At 51.0% G+C, this 19,052-nt stretch overlaps 7 protein-coding genes across 7 annotated transcripts; 5 read left to right on the top strand and 2 right to left on the bottom strand.

Moving 5' to 3' along the window:
- Positions 1 to 1,306: 1,306 nt before the first annotated feature.
- On the top strand, positions 1,307 to 2,235 carry NUU61_000274 (PX domain-containing protein YPT35; the record flags this gene model as incomplete). Its single annotated transcript, XM_056650858.1, has 5 exons — positions 1,307 to 1,729; positions 1,793 to 1,818; positions 1,894 to 1,988; positions 2,047 to 2,104; positions 2,163 to 2,235. 5 exons carry the CDS (start codon positions 1,307 to 1,309, stop codon positions 2,233 to 2,235), a joined length of 675 nt encoding a protein of 224 aa, XP_056515708.1.
- A 608-nt stretch (positions 2,236 to 2,843) lies between these two features.
- ergS lies at positions 2,844 to 4,421 on the bottom strand (the record flags this gene model as incomplete). The annotated part of the gene is made up of 1 exon (XM_056650857.1): positions 2,844 to 4,421. One exon carries the CDS (start codon positions 4,419 to 4,421, stop codon positions 2,844 to 2,846), a length of 1,578 nt encoding a protein of 525 aa, XP_056515707.1.
- A 3,043-nt stretch (positions 4,422 to 7,464) lies between these two features.
- Positions 7,465 to 9,133, top strand: NUU61_000272 (Zn(II)2Cys6 transcription factor domain-containing protein; the record flags this gene model as incomplete). Its single annotated transcript, XM_056650856.1, has 4 exons — positions 7,465 to 7,524; positions 7,588 to 8,091; positions 8,151 to 8,291; positions 8,342 to 9,133. The coding sequence occupies 4 exons, from the start codon at positions 7,465 to 7,467 to the stop codon at positions 9,131 to 9,133; spliced, it is 1,497 nt and encodes a 498-aa protein (XP_056515706.1).
- Positions 9,134 to 10,097: 964 nt separating this feature from the next.
- Positions 10,098 to 12,127, top strand: NUU61_000271 (MFS transporter; the record flags this gene model as incomplete). The annotated part of the gene is made up of 3 exons (XM_056650855.1): positions 10,098 to 10,540; positions 10,626 to 11,744; positions 11,848 to 12,127. 3 exons carry the CDS (start codon positions 10,098 to 10,100, stop codon positions 12,125 to 12,127), a joined length of 1,842 nt encoding a protein of 613 aa, XP_056515705.1.
- Positions 12,128 to 12,654: 527 nt separating this feature from the next.
- NUU61_000270 (uncharacterized protein) lies at positions 12,655 to 13,383 on the bottom strand (the record flags this gene model as incomplete). The annotated part of the gene is made up of 2 exons (XM_056650854.1): positions 12,655 to 13,303; positions 13,358 to 13,383. The coding sequence occupies 2 exons, from the start codon at positions 13,381 to 13,383 to the stop codon at positions 12,655 to 12,657; spliced, it is 675 nt and encodes a 224-aa protein (XP_056515704.1).
- Positions 13,384 to 14,351: 968 nt separating this feature from the next.
- Positions 14,352 to 15,190, top strand: NUU61_000269 (peroxiredoxin-like family protein; the record flags this gene model as incomplete). The annotated part of the gene is made up of 2 exons (XM_056650853.1): positions 14,352 to 14,600; positions 14,714 to 15,190. 2 exons carry the CDS (start codon positions 14,352 to 14,354, stop codon positions 15,188 to 15,190), a joined length of 726 nt encoding a protein of 241 aa, XP_056515703.1.
- A 1,682-nt stretch (positions 15,191 to 16,872) lies between these two features.
- On the top strand, positions 16,873 to 18,635 carry NUU61_000268 (MFS multidrug transporter; the record flags this gene model as incomplete). The annotated part of the gene is made up of 3 exons (XM_056650852.1): positions 16,873 to 17,385; positions 17,449 to 17,602; positions 17,683 to 18,635. 3 exons carry the CDS (start codon positions 16,873 to 16,875, stop codon positions 18,633 to 18,635), a joined length of 1,620 nt encoding a protein of 539 aa, XP_056515702.1.
- Positions 18,636 to 19,052: the final 417 nt, after the last annotated feature.

The following is a 19,052-nucleotide window of genomic DNA, read 5'->3' as shown; positions in this document are numbered from 1 at the left end:
AAATATCAGAGATCAACGATGTCAGGAACTCGGATTCCAGTAGCAGCCTTGACGGCAAGCAGAAAAGTAAAAATAGATCGAGGATCGGGAGATGGAATGAAGGGAGAGAAAGCCAGAACAAACAAAAAATAGAAATAGTTGGGACATACGTGAAGCTCAAATTCCTCGCCCTCGACAGCGGAAGGGAATGAAGCTAAGAGAAACAAAGACAAAGCGAGTGTCAAGGATACTGCTACCTCGGTAGATACCGTAGCATTAAATGATAGCTTCAAAGAGAAAGAAACGTAAGTAGCAAGAGACACAATCAGAATAGAAGAGAAAAAAGAAAAGAAGAAGAAAATGCATGGAGGCACAGCGAAGATAAAGGAAAGGTCTGTAGAATGTGCTAGTGCCACCAACTAGCGCAATTGTGGTTCTACTGCATTTGAGATGACTTTGGTGAAACTAGATCCACTGGTTTTAGCGGGATATCTAGTCTTCGACTAGTTTTGAGTGGCAATTCTTCGTGGCTTGAATCCTGAGTATAGACCGTGATACATGATAACCCTAGATGTCGATCCGCGGGGATCGCTATGAGCAGTTCTTTTCTTCTTTCCTTTTCACCGCAGAATGCCCGAGGATGTGCCAAGAGGAGACTTATCAAATGGCCCACCTGTCATGGATTTCCTCTCCAACCGGTCTCTGCTGCAAGACCAAAGAAGATAAGAGAACGCAAAGGGTGTCTCAGTGGTCTCAGCCTCGGACTGTTGGTTGACTCTTACCGGGAATAATGCATCCCGACAGTCACATATGATTTTGTATATATCAATGCGTGCTGTAGATGTGCTTTAGATGCGCTGTGGGTAGATTCGAACATATTTCAGAGAAAAACATCCACTCGCCATAGCTACAGAGATGTTGACTCTGAAGCCCTGGACGGTGGAATGGCCCGTGTTGATGACATAAGACAACCCCAGCTCACCCCATGACCTCTCCATGTCTCACTTCACTTGAATGCCTCTAGTGCATCCATTGCCTGTTTTCTCCGAATCCTTCGGTCAGTTCCGCCACGGTTGGTCTCGCATTCCTCGATTCTCGGTCCTTGCGCCGTGGTGTGTTATGTGCAATGCCCCCATCCATCCATATCACTCCACCCTACAATTGGGTTTTGGAGAGGAGGGAACTTTAGACGTGCATGATCTCGCGTCAAATCTACACCCAGACATATATTCAGCCAGAAGCAAGGGTTGCTAACCCCCTCTTTGCGCCACCAGAGTTTCTTTGCAACCGGACCCAACCCGCCCAGTCCACCTCCAACGTCTAATGGATGGAGCCAGCGACTGAGGAGGCCGGGCCGGCATCGCAGCCGGCATCGCAGTCCTCGCCACCGGGTCTCCCACCCAGCCCCGCCCCCGCGCCCACCGAGTCCGAGTCCGCGCCCGAGCCCGACGCCAATGGTACGATCCAATCCCCGTCCCAGAGTCCCGCGTTGTCGGCCAAGTCCCGCCCGCCGTCGGGTGTAGTGCCGCCCTACTGGCAGCGGCATGGGCGCAACACGTCGCGCGCATCGCAGATCTCCGTGGGCCGTGCCGCGCCCATCACTCTAGAAGATCATACCACCGACCCGGACTCGGAGACCAGTCGCGGGCTCTGGGCGAGCAGCGTCTCGGTCGATGACCATGTCGTGGTGCAGGGCAAGACGGGGGTGGGCGCGTATGTGGTGTGGAATTGCTCGATCCAGACTCTTGATGTGAGGAGCAGAATCTCTCCAGGGCTGTCTTGGTGGCTTGTTCACTAACATGGACTCGTGCAGGGAGGTCCTATAGTTGTTCGAATGAGGTATGCCTTGAGTTGGCCCCCGCGTGATCTGATGTTCTTGCAAGGGTTTGGACTCATTATATATGACACTTGTAGATACTCCGAGTTTGATGATCTGCGCCAGCGACTCGTCACTTCTTTCCCACACGCCCGAAGCGCGCTGCCTGCTCTTCCTCCAAAGAGTGTTCTCTGTAGGGAGCTTGGCTTCTCTTCATCCGTCTTCACCCATGTCACGCTGACCACTGGCAGTCAAATTCCGACCTAAATTCCTCGAATCGCGGCGCGTAGGCCTGGAGTATTTTTTGAAGTGAGCATGTCCTTAACTTCAATGCTGAGATCTTCTATACTAAACTCCTTTGTTATAGCTGTGTCCTGCTGAACCCGGAGTTCTCAGGCTCACCCATCGTCAAAGACTTCCTCTTTGGCCGACTCTGTTAGAATATATCATCAATCGATTCCAAGGTCCTATGGTTGACCTTGGATACTGGCGTTCCGGGACATGGCATAATGAATAGCATGACTTCACTATTGGACTGCAATCCTCCTTTCTTAACTCTCAAGGACTAAAAGACTTCTTGTTTCAGGTTACTACCAATGTAGTTTAGAATCCCGCTTGTCAACCCGTCAAGAAATTATACCCGGGATTCTTTCATTGCATTCGCTTATATCCATGGTCTAATTCCAGAGTTTTTCAAAAGACCATGACTCCGGCATCCAGGCTGACGCTTTCCATAGTGTTTTTTATCTGACCAATACGAAAGAAAAGAGAAAAGAGAAAGAGAAAGAGAAATACCGGATAGGCAGGACGGCGAAGTCATACACAGACCCAAAGAAATGCGACCAAAGAACGTCCAAGGAGCACAAAACACCCCTTGCCCGAAAAGAGAAAACCCGAACCGAATGCTAATCCTTCCGACCTGATGGAGAAAACCCGCAAAACGCCGTGTCTATAGTACAGTTCCCACCTCTGAAGGTATAGCCCAAAATGAGGGGGAGGATGAAGATAAACAAAAGAAAACCCGATGCTATAACGTGAGAATCAATACTCAGCTTGCAGATGTCTGATCTTTGCGATCTGGCGGGTCCGCAGTGCCCTCCGTCGAAGCTTGGGCTTTGCGACGCAACGCCCAAGAGCGAACATCCGTCCAGAAGACCTTGCGCAAGCTAATATTGGCAATATGCGCCATTGCTAGCAGATGACGCGGACCAGGGAATCCACCAGGAAAGACAATATAAAGACCCGAGTCCTGGGCGGGATCCGGACGGAATTTGTCGTGGTACGCCTTCTTACCCCGAATGGGGAGACGGCGGAACGCATGGGCGTACAGGTCACTCGTGAGGTTGGCCAATGGACCCGGCATGCCAGAGGTATCAGTGGCAGCCAGTACTTGCAGCGGCTCGAAGCCGAAACCCAGATATGAGACGCCGGTGCGGTTCAGGAGCGCCATCGCCGCGACGAGCAGCAGATCGCTGATTCCCTTGGGGCTGCCCGGGGCGGCGATGCAGGGATCGACGTGGTAGCCGGCGCCGGCGAGACGACGCAGCGCCGCCAAACCATTGACCTGGCCGTCCGGGCCACGAGTATATACAAAGGTCATGAGGGCGGGGAGGGCGAAGGGGTCATAGACGGTGATGAAGGCCTGCGGGGAGGCAGAGCAGTTGCGCTCGGTGCGCCAGGCGTCGTAGATGGCGACTAGATCGGCCTGCAGCTGCGGGTCGGTGCCGTGGATGGTGGGCGCATAGACGCCGAGCGAGATGCCGCCCTTGTCAGGGTGCAGCAACTGGCGGTTCTGCACGGCGATGCGTTTCCCGCCACGCTCGAGCAATACCTCGTTTGTCTGCGGGTCGAGCACTCGCTCTGTGCCGAAGCGGATGGTCGTCCAGCCCTGGGGTTGAGCGACGTCGCGCACAAAGGACTCGCTCGCACCCATGAATGCAATTCCCCACAGGTGTCGTCGTCGGTATGCGGCGAACTCGGCTAAGAGCCCGGCGACGGCATCGGGCTCGCAGAGCGGGTCGCCACCCACGATCGCCACGCCGTTTTGCACTTTGAACGACAGTGCGGCAGTGCGTTTCTTGTTCACGAAGAACCGGTAGCTGCGGTCAAGAATGCCCATGTGCGCCACCCGACCGTAGTGTGCGGCGAGACCCTCGATGGCGGTCATCGTGGAGAAGTCGTCTAGGCTGAACACGCTTGCATGCTCTGAGTCGACGTACTTGGTATGGGAAGAACCGTCACTGGCTGGAGAATGCTTGGCCTGAGTGAGTGAAGTCGAACTGGGCAGCTCGGGGATCTCGCGACTGTCCAAGCTCGTGGGCGGCGTGGTGTCGAATCCCGTCAGGGTGCGGCTGCTGCTACTCGAGCTGGTACACGAGGGTGTTGTCAGGGCTGCTGTGAGATTGCTGCGCAGGTGGTCGGCGACCGACCCGCACGAAACGTTGAGAGGGTCATCGAGTTTCGGAGGAGCACAAAGCTGGTTTACGAGCGTATCACCTAGTTCGTCCAGCAATAAGCCTTTCTTGGGCTTGATATCGGGCTTGTTTGCCTTGCGACCTCGCCGCGGCCGTTTCTTCGTTTCTGGCATGGCAATAGGGGAGTCCATGGCAGGTGTGAGGGTTGACATGGGTGGCAGGAGACGGGGAGAGGATCGAAGGTGAAAATGACGTCAAACGCTGAGTGACGCTGGCGGGACGATCCAGAGTTAATCGCCAGGGTCGAAGTGGATTTTTTTTTCTTTTCGTTCCTTTTTCTCGCTTTCCTCTTTCTTGCAGGAAGGGAAAAAAAGAAGAACCATGTGGAGGGAAACAATGGAGATGCATACCTAATCGCCTTCTACTCCAACTTTCATGGCCACCATGACATGTTTTAGGCAGAGGCATTTCGGTGGCACTTTCAATCAAGCTTCAATGGGGCTCCACCCGATCCACTGGAACTATCAAGCGCCCAGGATGGTCATGGTGGCGGTTGCCAATCACCATGCATTGGGCCGAGATCGACATACGCGGCCCAGGGCCCTGATCAGTGGAGACAGCAGGGGTTGGGTTAATGTTAAGAATAATGGAGATAATAAGGGCCATTTGATGGTAGAGAAAACTCTGATGCGCTGGGATGACAATATGAGGGATAGTAATAGTAATTAAAGATCGTGGATTAACCTCCAGACAAGCCTCCTTAGATGCTTGGCATGTCCCAAGGTCTTCGCAACATCATGTAGATCTTGCTGCCTGGATCGGAAGATCGGAATACGTTCTCGCTGTCCGCGGACTCCGTGGTTAAAATATCGATCTTGAGGGAATTTGTCAATAGTAAACCACTAAATATTGGCATATTATTTTGAGGATAGCAAGGACTTCCAGAAAATTCACCAAGAATTAGAATTAGGGTTTGTTCATTTACTTCCACGCCCTACGCACTCCCTGGCCCCTCTCTTTCTCCGTCCATCCACCAAGGCAAGGCTCCAATGCCAGTTGATTCCAGGCTAAGCCGCTCGGAAGTTCACACCATCCCGTGTCCATGACACAATAGATGTGGCTTAGATTCCAGCCCATGTGGTACAGCGTGACATCCGGGAAAGAGATCGGCAGGGATCCGAGACGGGTTGCAATAAGGACCAGGGGCAGATCTCGAACACACCCGTCTGGAAGATGAACAGTCGTAGCCGCCATGCCGATGTGGGGATTCTCCTGATAAGGCTGTGACACATAAACTAGGCACCAGGCAACCATATGGGTATACATATGGGAATTTGGGATATAACCAGGTATTTTGGCATCAGCTGGTGGTATTTTCTTGCTAATCGCTTGACATGTAAAAAGATTCTGGGCTATGTGGACTGGATATCTGCCTGGTATAGTATGGCCTAACGTACTAGGCGAGACTCATCGTTGCCAAATTGAAGAAATACGAGATGCAGCCCCAAGGCTCTAGGCAACGAAATAATACCCCTGTTGACCCATAGGGCAGTGCATGAACTACGGCAAGGCTGGACCTTAGGGCTGAATCCATGCAATGAACACCGCACTGGCAGTCAACATACCTGAGAGCGTCACCTGCCAACATCCCAGTTGACGCTCACCTGTTCCACCTATCCAAGCGAAAAAGAGACATACAAAATCAACTAAACATGGCGACTATCCGTCCAGCAAGGCTCGAAAATTTGCCCCAGATTTGCACCATCAACACCCACTATATAAAAAAAACACATCGCTCACACTCGCACAAACCCCGCCAGGAGCTGGAACATATACAGCCAAATAGCATGACCTGGCTTCTCGCGGCCTTCCATTCCTTGTTGCTGTCCATGACACCCAGCAAACTCATGAAACAGACTTTGTTCTTGGATATGCCTATCTTTCCCCATTTCGCGAGCACCTTATTCCCATGCACCAACGGTGGAGCTTTCCCTTTTCGGTCATCCTAATTACCAGTCTCTCCCGTTGGATCTAGTCTTTCGATGCAGTTGTTGGAAATGGTGCAGAATGGCGATGTCTATCATTCAAAGCATAAGGCTGTGGATGAGAATAAATGTGGAGCGCATGGTGGCTTGAACACCAAACCTACTATCCACGTTCGAAACACCAGTGCTGTCATGCCCATTGGCCCTGAAGGAAATGATGGCTGGGAGGCATTGAGGCAGTGGTATACACGGCAAGGATTTGTGGAGCGAGGGCGCCTGGAAAAGGTTCGATATAAACGAGGACAGTGGTAGTTTTGTGGACAATATGTTAATTTCAAAGTACTGATATGGTCCCAGGATTGATACTGTCTATTCACAATATATGGTTTCAGAATAAATTGGCTCTGGTGGGCTAAACGTCTTTGGTTTTTGACTGCAAAGCAGTGAAGAAGTTTGAGAGATACTTCCTCAAACACTTGATTTATCTCCACCATCTTAATCTAGATACTGAATTTCAGATTCTAATTGTGAGTCAAGTCCTTGAACACAAGTCGATCACGCTTGCTCTCATCCAGGTCGAGCGCCCTAGGCTCTTATTTCTCGAGACTACAGTACATTTAATATAAATGTCGATAATATAGTTATACAATGGCTACTATTATGGTTGGTATAAACAATGAGGATATACTAGATAATCAAGCGCAGAGCCAAAGCTCCCGACAATTAACGCTCCCATGCTAAATTACACCGTTGACTACATAACTATGAAAAATCGTTGGTATTATTGATCCGTGCTGCTGAATTCGTAGTAGATCGACAGTCAACTTCGAGCTATACAGCCAGTTGCAATACCCCAAGAAATCATTCAGTCAGAAAGATGATACTGCTGTAAGCGGGCACATTTAAGCTTCTGCCATCTCCACTCGCTAATTCCATGCGATATGATGAGGCAGATTCATCTCACTATATTCCGACTTTCGTTTTTGCACTGATATAAAAAGGAAAAAGATTCCGCTAGTTCCGTGCAGAAACCGAGGCTTCTCTCCCCGCCCCACCTCGGCACAAGAGGATCAATATGAGCAACCGATCGGCACTGGTCCCGGCCTGCTGATTGGCCCTGGAATCCTGATGGTAAAGGGAGGACCCCAAAGTCTCGCAGAACCTCAATCCAGTTCAACTCTCTCCGGCGCAATTTATCACTGGCAATACCCTGGTGCCAGTGTTCGGCCGGAAAAAACCGAACAACAACGACGAAAAAAAAAAAAAAAGCATGCCGGGAATCCCGTGGAAATCACTAGCATGCGCTAATTGTAAAAAACGCAAAGTAAAGGTGGGTTGCCAATAACACAGGTGGCTGTACGCAATAAGGCTGACCCCGGTCAACAACCGACAGTGCGATCTTCAGCAACCCGAATGTGCACGATGCGTCAAACGAGGCACGCCCTGTCCGGGACTGGACAAGTCTCGAGTGTTTTTCAACCACACTTCAGAACTATCGTCCAATGCAAACCAGGCGGTCGCTGCACGATCCCAGCATGCTCGGCCCCCAACTATCTCGCCTTCCATCGGCACCAGCCCTGAAATCCGCAACCAGCTCTACTCGTCCTTTCTGGGCGCGTATTTCCCCGTGGACATCCGCAGCCCGGCCAACCACGATAGTTGGCATTTTCTCATGGAGCAGTTCCCCACGCTTGTCCGCAAGAGCGAGATGTTTGACCGGTCCATATGTGCCTTGTCTTCAGTTCTTCTGGGCAAAACCAACAATGATGCTCGCTTGATTCAATATGGAATCCAAATCTACAATAGTGCCTTGGGCATGCTGTCGCGCACCATCCATCGCGGCTCTCCCCCGTTTGATGACCTTATCTATACCACGGTGGTTTTCCAGATCTATGAGGTATTTATTATCCGGTTGCCATGACGGTCTTAGAGATGATCAAACTGACATTGTTTCAGGCCCTCTTCTGTCCATCGGGGTTCGCGGCTTGGATGGCCCATAAGAACGGGACCAATGCCTTGTTAAAGAAATACTACAGTCAGGCTAATCACGGCAATCCCCTGATTAAAGCAATATATCGTCAGCAACAGCTAGGAGCAGTAAGTCACCTATCGACGGCTTCTCTTCTGATACTAAAAGATAATTCTAGATATGGTACGCCGTCGGGAAAGACCCGGCAATGATCGACTGGGAGTTTGTGACGCGCTCCTTCGAGCAAGACTCCCTCGACGAGTTATTAAAAGGGTTCATCGAATGCACCTTTCTCATTCATTCGGTGAACAAAATCGAGGAGTCACCCCATGATAATCGGGCTGGGTCCCTACAACGGTCCTGTCTCAAACTCGAGAAAAAGCTAATGACATGGTACGACGACCGCGAAGCGACAATAGGCGGCCGGCCCTCGCCAGGAGGCCGATCCAAATTTAACACCCTCCCACGCTCGCTGCAAGCCGGCTGTCATATGTTCCCGGTTCCATACTGGTTTGCCTCACTCGACACCGCACGCCTCCATCTCCTGTATTGGACGGCTCTTGTTCTAGTCTACCCGTTGATCTACCGCACTCAGGTAATCATGGGATCTGAAGACACAGAGGCCTTCCCCTCGGTCGATCTTGCTACGGCGGAGTACTATGCCAATGAGATCTGTCGGTCTGTGCCGTATTGTCTGCAGCAGGACAAACGGATTTGGAGTGGACAGTTGCTGTTGTTTCCCTTGACTTGGGCCTCTAAATTCTTTTGCTATTATGGATACCGCGAGAAGTACCTGTGGTGTCAGCATGTTTTTGATGCTCTGGCGGGGCTGGGGTTTGGAGTCGCCCAGTTTTTAAAGATTCCACCGTCGCCTCCTACGCATTCTGCGGAGGGGAATAATTCGAGGGGAGATCAGAGAAATGGGAGGGTGCTGGAAGAGGGTGAACAGAGGATAGTTGACGTTCAATGAATGAATATATTTTTCTTTTTGGTTGCGTCGTCTGTCTGGCTGTTTCAACACCAAATACTAAGAATAGCCGACCTAGCTCGTTAGTAAATCCGAAGCGGTGAAATCTCATGTGCGTAGAGCGAACAGATGGTTTTGAGATTGTAGATGTATTCAGTGAGTCAACATTGTGTCTCTGGGCTGGAGATACGGCAGCTCCTTATACGCCATCTAGGATAGTGCTCACCCGTGGGACCGCATAAATCAGTTCAGCGACTGCAACCCAACCATATGGACAGAAATTGGGATAAAACACACCTAGTGGTGACGTGGAAGGAGTTGACGAATACTTTCTGTGGCCTAGCCGTGAGATACAGCCATCTTCTACTATGATATTTCGTAGTACTTGGGATCCAGGGTTTATCCCTGAGATCAACTGGAGTTACAACTATGCTAATACACAAACACACGATTTGCTGGATCGGTCTATCATCGAATTCAGGCACACTATACCCTTGGATTCCCTCCACAGGCAATGACGTCAGATGCACCATCGCACGGCCAGGCGCAGATCCACTGATCCACCGGTTGCAGCCTCGGTGCCTGAGAAAGAGTCATGATTTCACCACCGTCGCGATATGTCAGGCATAAAAAGCAGTTAAAAGCAATGGGCATAGTTTTTTCTTCTAGGAAAATAAACAGGGAGGCAAAAACAAGACACATTTACGCTGATCCATTTTTATTCCGCGCTCGGCAATGCGCGTCGACACTTGATGCCGCGAATGGTGGGTCTCAGGACGGCCAACTCGGATGAGCTTGCCGATGGCCCTGCTATTTTTTTTTTTTTTTTTTTTTCACAAGTCACTTCGCAATGAAAAGGATTTCCCCATTTTCTCCCCAGCTTGCTACCGTGGCTTCTTGCTGGCCTCCATCGATCTCTGCCACCGTCTAGTATTCACCAGAGAGATCTCTGGCGGACGCATCCAGCATGGACAATATAGACAAAACCCTGGAACGGGCCGAGATCGATGCCAAGCATTACTCGCCACGGTTGAGCGACGAGAAACGCAGGACGTCTGCCAGCGCAGATCGACCGCCATCGTCGGGGAACACGGGGTCCTCGTCGGGCTCGAGCAGCTCCGTTGATTATGATCCTCAGGTGCACCGGTTGCAGTCTCGAAACACGGAGGTTGATCTCGAGCGCCACCGGACGAACATCTCGCATGCGCTGAGCAGGATTGAAACTCAGAGGCTGCAGCATGCGCTTACTGTAGGTGAAAGTGTTCGGTCACGACCGTCGAAAACTCCCTTGCCGTCTTTTGGTGCTGGCAAGCCCTATCCGCCGCCGTTGCCGGCTCGAGAGGACTATGTGGTGGAATTCGATGGGCCGGACGATCCTATGTATCCGTTGAATTGGCGTTTACCCAGGAAGTAAGTCCACTGTCTTTTCGCCTTATGATCTATGAATGGATGCGTAGGATCATGCTCATGGACTCATGTTGATCGTTTACTCTAGATTCTACATTAGTGGTATCCTCGCCTTCACCAGCATCTGTTCCACCTTTGATTCTGCAATTTTCAGCGCCTCGTCAACCCATGTGTCTGAGCAATTTGGAGTCGGTCTCGAAGTCGCAGTTCTGTCGAGTTCTCTTTACATTGTCGGTTACGCGTCCGGACCCTTGATCTGGGCGCCCTTTTCTGAACTGCAAGGCCGACGGCCGCCTATTCTCATTGCCATGCTGGGCTTCGGCATCTTCAACACCGCCGTGGCAGTCGCCAAAGACCTGCAAACCCTGATGATCTGTCGCTTCTTCTCGGGCATTTTCGGCAGTTGTCCACTGGCCGTGGTGGCAGCCGTCTTCTCCGACATCTGGGACAACCGCACGCGCGGCATTGCCATTGCCATGTTCTCCAGCACGGTGTTCCTGGGCCCGCTGCTGGCCCCCTTTATCGGTGGATTCATCAACATGTCGTATCTCGGCTGGCGCTGGACTGCGTACATCCCTGCAATCATGGGCTATGCCGCGTTCGTCCTGAACGTCCTCTTCCTGAAAGAATCCTATCCTCCGATGGTTCTGGTCGCCAAGGCTAAGGAGCTACGCCGTCGCACGAAGAACTGGGGCATCCACGCCAAACAAGAAGAGATCGAGGTCGACCTGCGCGAGCTGATGGTGAACAATTTCTCGCGCCCACTGCGCCTGCTGATTAACGAGCCGTTGATCTCGGCCGTCACGATATACCTCAGCTTCATCTACGGTCTGCTGTATTGTTTCTTGACGGCGTACACGCTCGTCTTTCAGAATGTTTATCACATGAACCCCGGTGTGGGCGGCCTGCCGTTGTTCGGAATGGTGGTGGGCCTGTTCATCGCTGCGTCCTACATCATCTGGTCGAGCCGGGGATACAACGCCCGGCTGGATGCGAACGGGGGCGTCCCCGTTCCCGAGTGGCGTCTTCCTCCGGTGATTGTTGGAGGGTTCCTCTTTGCCGCGGGACTGTTTTGGTTCGGATGGACTGGGTTCACGAGTAGCATTCCGTGGATTGTGCCGACGCTCAGTGGGCTATTCACCGGGTTTGGCTTGTTAGTGATTTTCATCCAACTATTCAACTACCTGATTGATACATACTTGATGTTGTGAGTGATTGTATTTCTTTCCTTCTTTCTTTCTTTCTTTCTTTCTTTTTTTTTTTTTTGCCTTGAAATTGCCTCTTCTGAATACCGGCTAACTCTTTAATAGTGCCGCATCAGCCATCGCAGCCAACACCTTCTGTCGCTCCATGGTAGCAGCCAGTTTTCCGCTCTTCTCGCGACAGATGTTTCAGAATATGGGTATCCAGTGGGCCTCCACACTCCTCGGGTGTGTGGCTGCCGTGCTTATCCCTATTCCCGTGGCATTCCTGTTCTTTGGCAGGTCTCTGCGGAAGAGGAGCAAGTTTGCGCCTTTTTACGAGCATGTTCAGGAGTCGCAGGCTGCGGATGAGGACGAGGGTGGTCAGGAGAATAACCAGAATCCTTGATCTGTAATTTAATAATCATTTTGCCATGTGGAGCGATGGATTCAAAAATATTGAGCTTTTGCTTGGTTTATGTGCACCTATACAGACTGGATGGCGAATAGGGCTTGTCTGACAAATAGAAAGGACACTGGCAGATCTAAGATCTAAACCATCGCGCTCACTTCAAGTTCATCAAAGTATAAAAAATGTTGATAGGATGTACCGCTGCCAGCATGCTCGCCATCTGACTAGTAGTAAGGCCATTATGATGATGTTCAAAGCTTGACATTATCGAAGGTCCAAAGGAGTGGGCATGTTAAGAACCATCTGTGCATCCTTAAGGACGTCCATACGCAGGATGGTCGAAACGCCTAGTTCTTTGAGGAGTGTACTCAATGGGCCTTCGCCCCGAGATAGTTTGATATTCCGTCGAAAAAGACATTGTGCCGCCAGGAGTGGATTCGCCTGGACCGCCACCTGGCACCACTGCCCGTCAATCTTGTTGATGGCGTTGTTGGTCGTGATCGAAGATTGCGATGGGATGATCTTCAGAGCTGGTAGGGGGCTTCCAGCTTCAGATCGGGCGTGCCATCAGTTGCAGTGATTTCGGCGTCAATACCATGACCATCATCCATTTCCAGCTTGATGCTTGCCAGCCATTTAGGCAGTTGGTATCCATATACGCCTCTCACTCGAGCAATCTCGGTATCGACCGGTAGAGCCAGCACATAGCCGTAGAAGGTTCGGTTCCATATCGAGCTGAGTAGTTGAGTCGTGCTGTGACTTTCTTTCCCCGGATGACGAACTATAATGGCCACCGAGACCTCATTGTACGGATCATTGTCACAGATGAGGTACGAGTAGATCGTCAGCGCGGCCAACCCGTAACTAGGCAGTGCTGTGATCGGCTCCAAGGGTGATGGGAGCTTAGGCTGCAAGCGGGCAAGGGGCCTCAGGTACACAAGTTGGACGCTCCTAGTGCGATAGTAGAAATTGGGCGCGTATACCTGGCCGACTCTTGAATCTACCAGTCTCTTTGGAATCTTCCGGAAGAGCTCAATGTCTGGTCCGACAGCCGGATCGCGCGCCACCTCGTCCAGGTTCGGGTTCATACGATACCGGTCGTAATAGCCGTCTTTGGGTACATCGACTTTCTGGTCTCCGAACTCGACCTGGGTGGTCGGAGCATTTTGATGGCTATATAGATGATCAGTGTTGCGTCAAGATGAGAAGGGGTGCTGAGAGTCATACGGCATAGATGCCTTCGATGAGGCCATTGACGTCGTCATAGGTAGATATTTTGGTTTCATTACCCGCGAGGTCTCAAAATCCCTACCCATTTCAGTGCATCAAACTGCTTGTTAATATACACAAACCTTGGTGTACAAGCAGGAGGTTCCTATTTAGGATTAATTATACACATAAATTTTCTTGGGTAGTTCGCGGTAGTTCCATGGCGAGGTCTACATGGGTCTGTCTATGTCTACTCGGCTCTTAACCTACAAAGGTGTTAATTAAGTTTATAAGAAATAGACGGCTAAAACGAATATAGAAGAAACCGCACAAACAGCCTCAATAACTCTGGTGAATCATGTCGAGAATCATACAAGCACGCCGTTCGGCGCTACCGCTATATTGGTCTTGACGAGTATTACTCTGTAGATCGACTTCCAGTATTAGAACCAAACAAAGCCCTTTCTGCCACGGAATACGTTGTGGGACTTCACCTTTTTAGAGAGGAATTTCAGACCAGTAACATAAGTCAATAATTCACCTCAGATCGGATCAGAAAAAGAAAACTCACATAAGAGATAACCATGTGCTGCATGGATCTCAATGCCAGAGAAACCACACTGAGCGAGAAGACGGGCATTGCAATCACGCGATTGATATCGAAAGAAGTCATAGCCTGTGGCACACCGAAAGCGATATTCCTGATCATAGCCGCAACCCAACCCTGGCCGATATCGAGGGGAATTGCACTCGGCGCAATGGAAATTTGAAGCTACTGCTCATAACTTGATTCGACCGATCACAGTGGCTTATTTCAAAGTTTCCGTTCCCTAATTTATTTGTTTCCTCCTCATCTTGTGTGCTACACGGGCAAAAATGCAGTGAACTCGAAGAAACAAGAACGCAGATGCTCAAAAGGCTTGGCAGGGACTATCGCAACGATTGGGGTAAAGCGCGACCGAGCTGCTGACTCGATTATCTTTCTACCGAACCAACTGAACGATCAGACACAATGGCTGAAACAGCGACCCCAACCTACCCAAGTGAAGACCCCACGTCGACCAACGCTCCATCAGGGGCAGCCAACCTCGGGGATGCGCACGCCACAGCAACCGACGCGCTGCCGTTGCCAGAAACACAGCGCAAAGTCGCAGACCACACGGTTTTAGACCGCCATGGCAAAGAGCATCTGTTCAAGAGTCTCTACAGCGGAGATGCCGCTCGCGTGTTGGTTATCTTCGTGCGGCACTTCTTTTGCGGGGTAACTCTCTCTCGTCCACCACGTCAACGTCAACGTCTACAATCTAGCAGATGCCGCAAAAAGGAGATTTAGAGTTATGAAAAGAGGGTAATGTCGGGCTAACACCACGATAGAGCTGCCAGGACTTCCTCTCCAATCTATCTCAGTCCATCAAACCAGACGATCTATCGCGTCTACCAACCAGCACCTCCATCGTCATCGTGGGCTGCGGCGACCCAGCCCTGATAGACATGTATGCCACCGACACGGGGTGTCCATTCCCAATGTACTCGGATCCGACGCGCAAACTGTACGACGAGCTGGGGATGACGCGGTCGCTGGCCCAGGGTTCGCGGCCCACGTATATTCGCAGGAGCTTCGTGTCGATCGTGGGCCAGTCGATCATGCAAGCGCTGAGACAAATCCCCAATGGTTTGGCGACCAAGGGAGGTCCTTCCAACCAGATTGGGGGCGAGTTTCTTTTTGAAGTGCGTGGGGAGGGTGGGGAGGGTGGTGAGAGGGGGATTACTTGGTGTCATCGCATGGAGAACACGCGCGATCACACTGAGGTAGCGGATTTGGCGCGTCTGCTTGAGCTTCGTGGGGATTAGTTCAGGGTTTAGAGCTGCCACATGATATAACCAGCAGACCAGGATACTGAGGGTCCCGAGGTTTGTGTTTAAGCTAGCTCTTTACAGCGTCTTCGAATGCGATGGTTGAACTGCACCAGGCATTATACTGCGGCTTTTTCCTGCCCTTGATGGAATGCATCTCTCCACTGCCCCAGCATCAAAAGGATTCAAGAGCAGCTCACCCGCTACTAGTTTAGATTGCCCTGGAAGGTCCCCGAGTCAGGGCAGGTGTCTCGAGGGATATAGTCTTGTTAGAAGGATGCAGCTATCAGTCAAATCAGATAGAAATATGTAAAATAATACCTCCCGCATGCATTGAATCCCCACCGGATTGCCCTGCACCTCACACTGTGGCAAGTGGATGCTCTGATTACATTTTGCATGCGGTTATTCGCCTTTCTTGCCCAACTGGTTTTGTTCCATAGTGAATTGACGTCAGTCCCGGGCTCTGCTCAAGCTGGTTGGGGCGAGATGAGTGGAGCATGCCAAGCAGACAAGAAGCTAAGAAGCAGGCAAGGGACGAGCATTCCTCCCCGAAGAACACTTGAAAACAGTGAAAACAGTTAATATTGAGAATATACTATTTAGAAACACTTCACATACTCAGTAGAAGAAACATGAAAAGAAGAGAAAAGAAAAGAAAAACAGAGTATCAAATCCAATATCAAATCGTATCACCACCCTTGGGATGGATGAACCTCGGAATAATCAACGCATTTTGTAGACGGTTCCTGGTTATCACAGTATCATTGGCCCCTAGTCCATGCTCTTTGCCGGGTAGATCCAAGTCCCCACTTCACAAAGTTTGCTTTTCGTTTTTTCTTTTCTGTTTTGCTCGAGTCTCGCATGATTCTGATCCTGGCTTATTTGGAGAACCCCCCCCTTTTCTCCCCAATCACATTGTGAGGATCTGAAGCTCCAGTACCTACCATTGCACATATCGTGTGCTTGTTTTGAATTAATAGAGACCAGAGGTGAAAAAAAAAAGAAAAAAAAAAAAAAAAAAAAAAAAAAAACTAGAGGTATAGAATCGTCTGCATCTATACGAGTGCGGCTTGAGATACTTCGAATGAAAACGCGACATCAACAAGGTCAATAATGCAATGAAGCCGAACGGGTGCCCTGTCGTCGGGTGCAGTCTAGCCATTGGCATCTCCACAATTATCGGCCGCATTGGCACTATGCTTGCGTCGTCATGACCATGCACGCCCGAGTCTTATCACACCTCTTTCCAACAACCAGCAATATTCCCAACTGTGATATTCTCAGAATAAAGCCGAACGCATCTGGTGGTGCTCTTCTCAAGTCCTCTATTTGCGATGTCCGAGAAAACCGAAAAGAACTACCCGAGCCGAAGTTGTCTCGGTATCTCGCGCGCCTAGCGGGTGATCTACTCCACTGCACCCACTTATCTACTGTGGGTACCTTTGTAAATCCGGTTTGTGAACAGGAATGACGACTGAGCCGAAAATTAAGCGGAATGCAAGCTCCGCAAGAGAAAGAGAAAAAAAAAAATCTGCCGTAAAGGAGTAAAGTAGTTCATGCCCGGTTTTTTTATCGGCTCCTCCCCCCTGTCTTTCCCCATGTTTTTGTGTCGTGCCTGATTTCACTCTCCCCCACGCAATAACACAGGAAAAAAAAAAAGAAAAACCGCGCGACAAATGGCCGATATCGCGCCGCATCAAGTCCCAGATGGGGAGCAAGCTGTCAGCGCCCCGGGCTCTGAGAAGGGCACCGATAGCCAGAACAGTCCGGGGCCTGAAATCTCCAACGGTGACGATTCGGAGAAGGACGAGGGTCCCTTGACCGAGCCCCATGAGCTCAAGGAGAGCGACTGCTACGAGAAGCTGGGCTACTGCTGGCCGCGATGGAAGAAGTGGTCGTATCTCGCTGCCGTCGCCTGTGTTCAGGTCTCCATGAACTTCAACACATCGGTGTACCCCAACGCCGTTAAGCCCCTGGCGGCGGCGTTTGATATCAGCGAGCAAAAGGCCCGTGTCGGCCAGATGATCTATCTGGTCACCTATTCCATTGGGTGCGAACTGTGGGCGCCGTGGAGTGAGGAGTTCGGTCGCTGGCCTATCCTGCAGCTCTCAATGTTCCTCATCAACATCTGGCAAATCCCGGCTGCATTGGCTCCGAACTGGGGGAGCATTGTTGTTGCTCGTGGACTGGTGAGTTTATTCCCTTTTAGTCTCAATACTTGTATTATGAGGCGGCATGCTGACCTATTTTAGGGTGGTATCTCTACCGCTGGTGGCAGTGTCACTCTGGGTCTGATTGCAGACATCTACGAAGCCGAGACGCAGCAGTTCCCACTAGCTTTCATCGTCCTGTCGTCTTGCATCGGTACCAGTATTGGTGGTATCATCGGTGGTCCCATTGAGCGCTGTAAGCGACAACCCTAATTCCCCCCCGCCCCCTTTATTACCCTTTCAAACCACAATTCTAACATTCGCCCACATTACCAGTCCTGGGATGGCAATGGTTCTTCTGGATCCAGCTCATCTTCGGAGGAGTTGTCCAGGCCATCATCTTCTTCATGCCCGAGAGTCGTTCCACCATCCTCATCGACCGGGAAGCCAAGCGCCAGCGCAAGACGGGCGAAAACCCGTACGTCTACGGTCCTAACGAGTTGAAGAAGCCGCGAGTCTCACTGAAGGAAGCCGGCACCATCTGGATGCGACCATTCCTTATGCTTGTCCGTGAGCCTATTGTGCTGTGTCTGTCGCTTCTCTCCGGATTCTCGGATGCTCTGATCTTCACCTTCCTGGAGAGTTTCACGCTGGTGTACAAGCAAGGCTGGGACTTCGGCACGCTGGCCATTGCCTGGGCCTTCATCCCGATCAACCTGGCCTACTTCCTCACCTACTTCTCGTACTTCCCGTGGTTCATCCGCGACGGCGCGATCCGCAAGTCGCAAGGCGACGACGCCCTGCCCCCGGAGCGCCGCCTGAAATGGCTTTTGTTCCTGGCGCCGTTCGAGCCAATCGGCCTGTTCGGATTCGCATGGACGTCTTTCGGCAACGAGCGCAACGTGCACTGGATCGGATCGATGATCTTCTCGACGATGGTCGGCATCGCCAACTACGCGATCTATCTCTCGTCGGTTGACTACATGATCGCCTCGTACGGCGTATACTCAGCCTCAGCGTGCGGTGGCAACGCGTTCGCGCGTGATTTCCTCGCCGGTATCTCGGCCATGTACGCCACACCCATGTACAGTAACATCGGCCAGAAGTGGCACGTCGAGTACGCGTCCACCGTGCTGGCGTGTCTGTCGTGTCTGGTCGTGCTGCCCATCTACGTCTTCTACTGGAAGGGCCCGCAGGTGCGCGAGCGCAGCAAGTTCGCGCAGTCGCTGGCTGTCGACCGCAAGGCGAACCAGGGTCGCCGGCTGAGCAAGCCCCGTGGCGAGCCGTAGTGGGTTCTCACCAAACTATGCTATACCTCCTATATCTACCTCGCGACATGCTTTTTGTTTACGAACGGACTGGTGTTCTGACTGGGTGAATATATTGCCTCATGCCCTCGTCTCTGAAGCTTCGATGTATGGATGTCTCTTACCCCCCCAACGCTAATTGATGATTACCCGGGATGGCTCTGATGCCGTTCCATGCTCTTTGTACATAGACATGAGTTATTATTTAAGCCGTGGCCTTGAATAAATGGGGATGTCTATTTATATTACAGTGCTTTGTTATTTCAAGCACCTTAGCTGGTCCTTTTTTCATTAGAAAAGGAATCCCTTAAACCATCTAAAAATCTCAAAAAAGTCCACAACTTTACTGTTATGGAGTTACTGTGGGGCACGGAGGAAGAGGGATGTCTATACATACGA

The sequence above is a fragment of the Penicillium alfredii genome (genome assembly GCF_028826965.1).
Source record: "Penicillium alfredii strain IBT 34128 chromosome Unknown utg000001l_segment0_segment0, whole genome shotgun sequence".
NCBI lineage: Eukaryota > Fungi > Ascomycota > Eurotiomycetes > Eurotiales > Aspergillaceae > Penicillium > Penicillium alfredii.
The sequence above is the reverse complement of the archived record's forward strand: the minus strand, read 5'-3'. Positions and strand labels throughout refer to the sequence as shown.